Consider the following 11,199-nt stretch of genomic DNA (forward strand, 5'->3'; position numbering starts at 1 on the left):
CAGGATACTGAGAACGGTGCTGAGTCGCTGCTCACACAGTAGGGAGTCTTCCACTTAGGAGGGGCCCAGAAATAAGGCACATCCATCGTTGATATTGTTGTTGTTTGGGCCTGTCCAACTCTTTTGCGACCCCACGGACTCCTCTGTCCATGGGATTTCCCAGGAAAGAATACTGGAGTGGGTTGCCATTTTCTTCTCCAGGGGATCTTTCCCACCCAGGGATCAAACTCGGATTCTTTACCGCTGAGCCACCTAGGAAGCCCTACATCCACCGGTGCTAGGAGCCAAAGCCCCATGAGACGATCTGGGAAACCCAGGTTCGAAACATTGTTGGAGGTAAACAAGGGGAGAAGCACAGCAACAAGGGCCAGAAATTCCAGAGAATTCCAAATGTTTCCCTCCCCACTCTCTTTCCGTAGGAGAGTCCCAGGAAAAGTTCAGGCTGGGAACCTGCGAGGATTACACCTGGAGCAGCTCTCATTCAGGGCAGTGGCCATGAGCGACCAGGTCTCTCCTTCCGGGCTCTTCCCCAGACGGCTGCCCCGAGGCTATCCGGCTGTCGCAGCCTCTCCGTGCGCTGTCCCTCCGTCCCCCCCCATCCCCCGCACAGACTCACCTTTGGGCAGCTTGGACACGTTCTCCTGGATCCAAGAGAAGAGGTGGGCGAAGTCGCAGTCGCAGAGCCAGGGGTTCCCGTCGAGGCGCAGGGTGCGCAGCGCGGGGAGCGCGGTCAGGGCGGCCACGTTGAGGCTGCGCAGGTTGTTGTCGTTGAGCTCCAGCACCTGCAGCGACTCCAGGGTCTCGAAGGCGGCCTCGTGCACACCCGCCAGGTTGTTGTTGGCCAGGCTCAGCTTGACCAGCCTCCCGGCCGAGCGGAAGGCGCCGGCGCCCAGCTGGGTCAGGTTGTTGTAGCTGAGGTCGAGGAAGGCGAGCTTGGCCGAGCCGCTGAACGTACCCTCCTCCAGCGAGCGCAGCGAGTTGTTCCTGAAGTCCAGGTAGACCAGGTCGCCGTAGAAGATGAAGAAGTCCTCGGGGATGTGCTGGATGCGGTTACCAGCCACCAGCAGTTTGCGCACGTCCAGGGGGAAGGGATCCGGCACGCTGGGCAGTCCGCGGTCGCGGCAGTCCACGGTGTGCGGGTCGGTGCAGGCGCAGCCCGCGGGGCACGCGTGTCCGAGCCGGAGCAGCAGCAGGAAGCTAACGAGCCCCAGCGCCGCGGCGGCGGCGCCGGTGGGGTCGCGGGGGGCGGCGCGGGGGCGCATGGCCTGGACCCGCGCGAACGGCGGCGACGCGGACGCGACTCTGGGGCTGAGCCCTGGCGCGGGGCGGCGCGCGGGACCCCGGAGGCCGGGCGCGGGGAGGGCCCGGGAGCGCGGGGGCGATGGAGCGCAGCGCGGACCGACCCGGGGAGCCCGAGCGGCCGGGGCGGAGGTAGGGGAGCGGGGGACCAGGGAGGGAGGGGCGACGGACTCGCGAAGGATTTACCCGAACTGGAAATTAACCCGCTGGAAAATCCCGGAGGAGAGGCGGGAGCGGTCAGGGTGGCGGAGTGGCCGTCGCCAAAGGCGGCCCCGCCCGGGCAGCTTCTTTCCGTCACCGGACGATAAGGCCTGTCGCGCAGACTTGGCGCGGGACACTCGACGACCAAGTTCAGTTCCCACGCGCCCCCAACCCAGTGGATTTCTGAGGGCGTGTCGGGGGCGTGCGCCCCTCCCCCCCCCCTCGTGCCCGCCAGGTACCAAAGCGCGCTCCCCGCGCGCCACCGCTGCTGCAAACGGGAGCGCGACCTGGGTCCCTCTGGCTCTGCGCCCGGTGCAATCCTGGCAGGCACTCGGGGGGCCGTGCCCGGGTCTGCTAAGCCGGCATTGGGCGGGGCTCCAGCGGGCTCCAGGGAGCTTCAGGGAGGCTGACCTTCCTACCTCGTTTCCTCCGCCGACACTTAACCCCTCTGACGGAGGCTGGCGGGGTCAACCGAGGCAGGCGCTGCCAGGGCCACCGCTGCGGCCCCAAGGAAAGCCAGGGCCAGTCAGCAGTTTCCACGCTGGCCGGAGTGTATCGGGGACCTGGCAGCCACCGGGCGCGGATCCTCTGCTGGTGTAACCAAGGCATAACCAAGAGGCCGCCTGGCCTGGGCTCAGAGGCCCGGGTTTCCAGTTGTGTGGCCCCAGTACCTGTGCTTCTTCCTCTCTGGACTCCGTGCACCCCGTCTGTCAAACGGGAGACGGTAATATGTATGACTGCAGCTTGCGGGGAGGAAGACAGAGTCAAGAGACAGAGTTTAAGGATGAGCTTTACCCTCTTAATTTCTACCCTCTCCCCAGCAAAACCCCAGCTTTGGTCCCCAAGGAAGGTGTCCAGGGAGGACAGCAAGTAGTATGTGAGTTTAGCCTGCGTCACTTCACCCACCCCTCAAATCAAACTCCCTTCCCTCTCCAGCCCCATTTTAGAAACTTGTCTTAGGAGAAGTCCCCACAGAGCCACCAAGAGATGGTTCTGCTGTTGGCTATTTTGGTCCAAATGTCCTGGAATTGATAAGCTCCCACTGGACCAAAATAACCTAGCAACAGCTGTTGGGCAGCAGGCCCCCAATACCCTGCCCTGGCCCCTGGCCCCTGGCCCCACGCAGATTGGTGGAGGCTTGAATTCTGAAGCTGCAAAGCTAAGCCCTCGGCCTTTTTCCAAAGGTATGTGAGGCCCAATGCTTTCTGATGGATCAAAACCTTGAGCCTCTGGGACTGAGCCAAGGGCTCAACAGAGAATGAGTGTTTGCAGGAGCCCTGGGGAAGCTTTGAGGCACTTGGGGTCCTGTTTACACCCCTAGCCTCCATGCCAGACCTCCTGAGTCTCTGTCTGTCCCCTCTCTTGGGGTCCTCAGTTTGTCCTTGTCATCCGCAGCTGCAAGAGCTCAGCCCCCACTCTGGTCTCTGGCTGCATTAATGATGCATTATTGCAATGTCAAAGCAAAGGCCAGTGACAAGAACAGGTCCCCCCATTGCAACTATCCAGGAGCACTCTGGAAGTATCTGCTACACCCTCCACTCCTCAAACCTCAGGCTCAGCTCTGATTCCTCACTCCGGTATAGATGGGCACCTATTTCTTACTGGTTTGAGCCCCTAGCATCACTGCTACAGGGCACCTGCATTTGACTGGGCTGCAATTTTGCATGCATGCACCCGTGTGCCTGTGTGTCTGAGTGTGTATCAACCTTCCCTGCCAATTGATCTGGTTGGCTGGAGCGCTGGCCTAAGTGTCAAGCTCCTGGACTTGGTCCTGGCCCCACTACTGGCTATAGAACTTTCCACAGGCTGCTCGATCTCTCTGGGGAAATACTCCCCAGCCTGGGATCCCTGAAGATCAACTCTGCAGAATTTCAAAAACTCTGGTGAAAATTGAGCCTTTATCTATGAGGAGGTCACCCAGAGCAAATGCCACAGTTCTTGGCAATGAAGTCAGTGATAGCCCTAGTTCTTTTGCACTGAGCAGAAACTGGTGACTTTGATTAATGGAAACGGATGAATTTCTACCTAATAAATGCAGAGCCTTTAGCAAGGGCCTGCAAAACGGGGATGTGCGGTGGTAAGATAATAAAAGGGTCCTCGGTAAGGAGAATGTTGAGAAATGACACTCTTGGCCTTGACTACCTCCTCTTGAAACTGGAGAGAAAGTACCTTCCCTCTCCCCTTCCACAGCCGATATGGAGGCCACGTGGGGAACTATTGGTTTGGAACATGAACTGGAAAGTGTTTGGAGAGACAGTGCATATAAAAATGGCCATAAGTCTTGCTGTGGCAGGAACGCCTTGCTTCTTGCTTTGAGTGTCCCTCAAGGTGCCTTGAATTTAAATCAAAAGCCATTTTTCACGAATAACAGCAGGAAAAGACATGACTAGGGTTCGTGGGGTGCAGGGAGCCCCTACCCATATTCCAGGACTCTCATTCCTTGGGAAAACGCAAGGTTTGCCACCTCTGATGTTCCCCCAGCAAGGAAAACATAGCCGTGACCTCAGCAAGGTCACACCGTGAGTCAGTGATAGCTGCTGGAAATAGAACACAGGCAACCGACTCCCCAGCTCCCTCCCCTTGTAGGGGGCCTCTTACAACCCCAGGAAATAACACTGCAAGTGATGTGGACAGACCTTCAGAGACTCGGTTTGTCAACTCCCTTTCTATATTTATTCCCAGAGTCAACACACTTTGTGATTCCTGATCAAGAGGTTCAAAACAGGGGGACAAATACCCAAGGTATCTCTCATGTTTTCAAAACCTGATGTCACATGTTCCCCAAGTCACCAAGCAGAAACCCTGGCTCCTCTTCTGAGCTCCCCAAGCTACGGAGCACTTCCTATAAGTGGCCCCTGGTCTGACTCCCCCTGAGATTGGGCCTTGGGAGCTATGTAAGTGGGCTTTACTGGTGGCTCAGGCAGTAAAGAATCTGCCTGCAATGCAGGAGACCTAGGTTCAGTCCTTGGGTTGGGAAGATACTGTGGAGAAGAGAATGGCAACCCAGTCCAGTATTCTTGCCTGGAGAATTCCATGGACGGAGGAGCCTGGCAGGCTACAGTTCATGGGGTCACAAAAGAGTCAGACACAACCAAGCAACTATAATGTGGGTGGGGTCCCCAGGAAATCCCCCATGTGGTAGCTTGTCCTTAAGCAAAAACCATCTGGTTGTGCAGCTCTCTTGGTTGCCAGACTGACCTCTACATTAGTCCAAATCCTAAGCCCTAAATTGTAAACAGGATGATCCCAGTATGGTATGTGCTGGAGTCTGAATTTGGGTACAGGCGCTAGGTTTGAATGATAAGAGTGTGGCTGCTGTTTGGTGATGTCATTTGGGTTACTGGCATGTATCAACTCTGATGAATGCCTGGTTGACCTGGCACCCCATGGACCCCAAGAACGGAGATGTTCCCTGGCCCTTTGCCTGGGGACAGGCTGACTCGGGGGAACTCGCTCTCTGCCCCAGGACATTGCTGTGAATCTGTGCCCCTATTAACTGTCTAACACCACGCTCTTCTTTGTTCCCACCCGCTGCCCTTCCCAGCTACCACCACCAGGGGGCACCATCCGCCGCTTGTATAGGTGAGAACTGAACCATTCCTCTCTCAAGGCACCAGCTGTGTCCTCTGTTAGGTTGGGGTGGTGAGAGAAACAGTAAAACTTGCTTTTGTTTTGCTCCTCTCTGGCAAGGCTGGACCCACTTTTTGGAAGAAAAGCTCTTGCCCCTGTTTCACCCCTGAAACTGGGAAACGGATCCTTAACCAGCCGCAGTGGGAGGCAAATGGTTCTTGTGGTGGTGGTTGTTTAGTCGCTAAGTCGTGTCAGACTCTTTGCCATCCCTGGGTCTGGAAGATCCCCAGGAAAAGGAAATGGCAACCCACTCCAGTCTTCTCGCCTGAGAAATCCCACGGACAGGAATGGTTGTGGTTAAGAACATGAATTTGGAGTCACACAGTTGGGTCAAACTTGGCTCTCTTGTTCCCTGGCTCAGTCACCTCTGGCAAGTTGCTTCATTTCTCTAAGCCTCAGTTTTCCCATCAATGAAATGGGATAACACTATTGCCTACTTCACTGGGTTGTTAAGAGGATTAAATGGCATATCTGTGGAGTGCTTAGCAGTGAGTTTGACATCATAAATGGCCACTTAATTATCTATTTCTTTATTTTTTCACCGATAGCAAGTAAATATTTAACGGAGGTACTATTCTTTAGTTAAAGAATAAAAGTGTTTGTCTGAAATATATTTGCCTCTGTGTGTGCGTGTGTGCACATTCAGTTGTGTCCAACTCTTGGCGACCCCATGGACTGTAGCCTGCCAGACTACTCTGTCCATGAGCTTCTCCAGGCAAGAATACTGGAGTGGGTTACCCTTTCCTACTCCAAGGGATCTTCCTGACCCTGGGATCGAACCTGCATCTCTTGAGTCTCCTGCATTGGCAGGTGAGTTCTTTACCACTGACCCACCTGGGAAACTCCTATTTGCTGCAGATATATACGTGTATCTGTCCTAACATTCTAGTATCAGTTTTAATAACTCTCCCTGCCCTGAACCATATACCAAATGTAGCATCTCTCAGACAGACATACACACACCTTTAGCCCTCTCCAGCTCTGGCTGACTTTGTGAGCACAGTTGTAGGTGAGCGGCTTCCAGCATCCTGGCTTGGTTGGCCTGAGCGTGGGCAGACTAATGAGACCAAGGACATGGGGTCAGTCTCAGCCCGGCACAAGGAGACATCTGTTCTCTGCTCACGGCCGGTGCTCCTAGTGCTGGCCAGCCATCCAGCAAATGTATGACCTTGGTTAAGGAGGATGGAGATGGTGCCACCCTGTCTCCCCCAGAAGAAAAACACGGAGCACACAGCCCACGAGTCAAGGGCACCATCACCCCGCAGGCAAGAGGCTCAGGTCACAGCAAGCTCAGGACTCATCCCGGCTTCCTCTCCCCTCACACCCACCTCCTGCCCACTGACAGGGCCCCTTGGTGATACGTCTCTGCCTCCACTGGGACCTTCTTCACCCAGACGGGCATTGTCTTTTACAGAAGCCCCCACTGGCTTTCCTGCTTCCAGCCTTGCCCAATCCCCACTCACTCTCCCAACACTCAAGAAAGCCAAAGTAAGCCTTTGAAAATATACACTGGACCACATCACCTTCCTGTCCAGACACCCCCATGGCTTCCTGTGAGTGGTAGGCAGACTTCTAAGAGAACCCCCAGGGATCCCCACTGGTCCCTGAATGAGGGCATGACCTGTAACTTGCTTCTTTTTTTTTTAACTTTTTATTTTATATTGGAGTATAGCCAATTAAGGACTTGCCTTGTGGCTCAGCTGGTAAAGAATCTGCCTGCAATACGAGAGGCCTGGGTTTGATCCCTGGGTTGGGAAGATCCCCTGGAAAAGGGAAAGGCTACCCACTCCAGTATTCTGGCCTGGAGAATTCCATGAACTGTATAGTCCGTGGGGTTGCAAAGAGTCAGACATGACTGAGCCACTTTCACTTTCACATAGCTGATTAACAATGTTGTGATAGTCTCAGATGGACAGCAAAGGGACTCAGCCATACGTATACGTGTATCCATTCTCCCCCAAGCTCCTCTCCCACCCAGGCTGCCACATAACACTGAGCAGCGTTCCCTGTGCTCTACAGTAGGTCCTTGTTTGTTACCCATTTTAAGTAGAGCAGTGTGTACATGTCCGTCCCAAACTCCCTAACTGCCCCCCCCCCATAACTTGCTTCTAACATGTTTGGCCAAGGTGAGAGATACCATTTCTGTGACTCGATCATGAGAGACGGTGATTTCCACCTTGCTATCAGATCCTCTCTGCCGTCACATTGGCTCGTGGGCTCTGATGAAGCGAGCTGCTGTGTTGGAGTGTCCTGCACAGCGAGGAGCTCAGATGGCTCAGGTCTACCAGCCCACGAGGAACTGAGTCCTGCCAACCACCACATAAGCCCAGCAAACATTTTCGCTGCAGCCTGTCAACGAGACTAAGCAGAGGACCCAGCAAAGGCCTGTCAGACTCCTAACCCACAGAAACCATCAGATTAAAATGTTTGGGGGATCTTTTTGTTTTGACCGCATCATGCGACATGTGTGATCTTAGTTCCCGGACCGGGGATCGAACCCACACCCTCTACATTGGAACCATGGAGTCTTAATCACTGGATTGTCAGGAAAGTCCCTGTTTTTTATTTTATTTTTGTTTTTTAATTTTATTTGTCTTTGGCTGTGCTGGGTCTTTGTTGCTGGACAGACTTTTTTCTCTAGTTGTGGAGTTGGGGGGCTACTCTCTAGTTTCAGTGCTTGGGCTTCTCATTGCAGTGGCTTTTCTCGTTGGGAAGCAGGGCTCTAGGGTGCTCGGGCTTCAGTAGCTGCAGCACATGGGCTCAGTAGTTGCAACTCCCGGTCTCTAGAGCACAGGCTCAATAGTTGTGGCTCGTGGCTTAGTTGTTTCACAGCATATGGGATCTTCCCACATCAGAGATCAAACCCGTGTCTCCTGCATTGGCAGACAGATTCTTTACCACTGAGCCACCAGGGAAGCCCTATTTTTTTTGTTTTAAATTGCTAAATTTCAGGGGCATTTGTTACACAGCAATAGCTAGCTAATACACCTTGGCACTTGGAATAAAAAAACCCTACCAGACCCTGCAGGCTCTGGCGTCACGTGCCTCTCTCACCCATTTTGCACCCCTCTCCCCTTGGCTCACCGCCTTCCAGCCACTTTAGTCTTTTTGTATATCTAATTTATCATGTTTGTTCCAACCCCAGGACCTCTGCATGTGCTGTGCCCTGTGGCTGGAACACTTCCTGCCCCACTCCACCCCCAGCTTTTGGCATGGTTGGTGCCATTTGGTCATTCGGATTTTCTCAGCCCACATGTCACTTCCTCTGGCCTCCACTGAGCTCCTTCTCCCCCTGCACCACTTCTGTGCTACCACCTAGTTTTATTTTCTTCAGAGCATTCCTTACCACCTGATATTACCTAGCCTGCTAGATAATTTACTTATTCAGTTTACTTCCTGCCACTGAAATAGAACTTCTATGAGGACATTTTGTTGTTGTTGTTCAGTTGCTAAGTCATGCCCAACTCTTTGTGACTCCATGGACTGTAGCATACCAGGCTCCTCTGTCCTCCACTATATTCCAGAGTTTCCTCAAATTCATGTCCATTGAGTTGGTGATGCCATCCAACCATCTCATCCTCTGCCTCCCCCTCCTCCTCCTGATCTCAGTCTTTCCCAGCATCAGGGTCTTTTCCAGAGTTGGCTCTTCCCATCAGGCGGCCGAAGTATTGGAGCTTCCGCTTCAGTATTCTTGCGTGGAGAACCCCATGGATAGGATAAGGATACTACATTGCCCCAGTTCCTAGAATCAGCCCCAAAATATAGTAGGCATTTTGAAAATGGTTAATTAATTTCTACCTACAAATGATGCTTTTCCACTAAGCCACCAGTTTCTCCACAGCTCCCAGTGGTGTTTCACCTTGAGATGCCCATCCACCTCCTAGAGGGAGCAAGGACCTTCATCCCTTCATAGGTGACCTCAGCTCTGGTCCCATGGAGGGAGAGGGATTCATATGTGGAACACAAAGGGCCAGCTGTATGCCTGAAGTAGCCTGGGAGTTTGGGCTCCCCCAAACACATTTTTAGCTACACTCCACCCCATCTAAGCCCACAGCACTTTATTGCGTTTACCTTCGAGTCTTCACACACATTCTCTTTCCTGCTTGCCTCTTACCATGTTCCCAGTTTGGCTCAAGGAAACTTAGCCTCCTCCAGGGAGACTTCCAGAATTGCTCTGAACAATTCCCTGGTCCCCTTATTATCCATCCCGGGGGAATAGGTGCTGTGTTAGGTATGGGGGTACAAGGAAGAAGCAAGGATGGCCCCATGCCCAAGGAGCCCCCAGCTTAGGAGGCAGCCATTGGAAGAGATAACCACAATTTGGTTACAGTTCAGGACTTACCTGTCTGTCTGAAAACTCCAGTGCATGCTGCTTTGTTAACCACACTGAAATGGGCAGTAAATTGGGTAGAGTCGGAGCTAAAAGCATCGGCCTGTGGGCCAGTCAGGCTGCTTTCCAGTCCTACTTCCATCACTTCTAGACTGCATCTTTTCTGCAAGTTCTCTCTCAAAACTCCAGTGGCTTCATCTGTAAAATGGAGACTAATTGTATCCACCTCGTAGAGTCACCATGAGGATGAAATGAGATAATGTACAAATTAGCACGTGGCGCCACATCAACCGGGTGTTCAAAGTAGCAACACCTGACCTGTCATCCGTTTAGATGCCTCCTGCAACAAACGTCTGTCGCCTGTTTAATATTCACAAGAAAGGCATTGACCTGGGTTCTGAGGAGCTAAAGATAGAGTAGACAGCCTCTGCTCTCAGGTGACTCACAATCTCTTTGAAGAGACAGGACACACAGCAGCAGCAGAGAGCAGACAACTCAAGGACTCACTGTGTGATAACTGCCAACGAGCCTCACGAGTTCATAAATGTCACCGGCATCTGGAGGAACCAAGGAAGCTCGGGTTGGTATGATTGGGGAAATGTACATCTGACACCATTAACCATATTTTCTAAATCAGATTTTGGAGCACATTTGGCTTCATGCTCTGTACTCTGGCGTGTGGCTTTCCCTCTGCCGGTCCACCTGGCAGGTGCCTGCTCGCCCTTCAAAACACTGTGCGTTTCTTTAGGTGGCCTTGACCTTCCCAAGTGCAGCCTCCTTCACCTCTCTTGCTCTCCAGGCTTCTATCACTGTCCCTTGCATGTGCTGTGGCATTTGTTGATGACATGTTTTTCTCCCCTGCTGGATAATAGTGAGATCTGGTGTGAGAGGAAAGGTCCTTGTGAACAAAGCAGGTGTCTTTTCCATCTTTAAATCTTGAAACCCAGAACAGGTTAGCTGCTCCATATCTTTGCCCAATGAACAAATGATTGTGGGCCTATATAAATGAATGCCATTTGGAATGATACTCAGGCAAAGAATATTTGAAGTCTGAATTGCTTTGGAAATCTCAGGCGGTATGAGATCTCTGTAATTACACCACAGAACGGTTCCTTCAACCCCACAAGTTCAGTTCAGTTCAGTCGCTCAGTCGTGTCCGACTCTTTGCGACCCCATAAATCACAGCACACCAGGCCTCCCTGTCCATCACCAACTCTGGAGTTTACCCAAACCCATGTCCATCGAGTCGGTGATGCCATCCAACCATCTCATCCTCTGTTGTCCCCTTCTCCTCCTGCCCCCAATCCTTCCCAGCATTAGGGCCTTTTCCAATGAGTCAACTCTTCGCATGAGGTGGCCAGAGTATTGGAGTTTCAGCCTCAACATCAGTCCTTCCAATGAACACCCAGGACTCATCTCCTTTAGGATGGACTGGTTGGATCTACTTGCAGTCCAAGGGACTCTCAAGAGTCTTCTCCAACACCACAGTTCAAAAGCATCAATTCTTCAGCACCCAGCTTTCTTCACTATCCAACTCTCACATCCATACATGACCACTGGAAAAACCATAGCCTTGACTAGACGGACTTTTGTTGGCAAAGTAATGTCTCTGCTTTTAAATATGCTATCTAGGTTGGTCATAACTTTCCTTCCAAGCCCGTGGCTGCTACTCCCTGCTCACTGCCACCACGCTACCCCAGTAATAATGACAGTGACCCCAAGCCCTCTCATTAACCATT

At 52.7% G+C, this 11,199-nt stretch overlaps 1 protein-coding gene across 3 annotated transcripts in view; it reads right to left on the reverse strand.

The window, feature by feature from the left end:
* LRRC38 (leucine rich repeat containing 38) overlaps nucleotides 1-2,018 on the reverse strand; it is a 65,090-nt gene extending 63,072 nt beyond the window's left edge. For 2 of the 3 annotated variants that reach the window (XR_014052553.1, XM_081486182.1), the window contains exon 1: nucleotides 617-2,012. Coding sequence is in view for 2 of the 3 variants with exons in the window: in XM_081486182.1 (XP_081342308.1) it covers nucleotides 617-1,262 (646 nt within the window). In the remaining variant the exon portion in view is untranslated. Of the gene's footprint in view, nucleotides 1-616 lie in introns of all 3 variants that reach the window. The other variant, XM_081486181.1, reaches the window with a different exon arrangement.
* Nucleotides 2,019-11,199: the final 9,181 nt, after the last annotated feature.

Source organism: Giraffa tippelskirchi, chromosome 5, assembly GCF_054371585.1.
Source record: "Giraffa tippelskirchi isolate mGirTip1 chromosome 5, T2T-mGirTip1v1.2.pri, whole genome shotgun sequence".
NCBI lineage: Eukaryota > Metazoa > Chordata > Mammalia > Artiodactyla > Giraffidae > Giraffa > Giraffa tippelskirchi.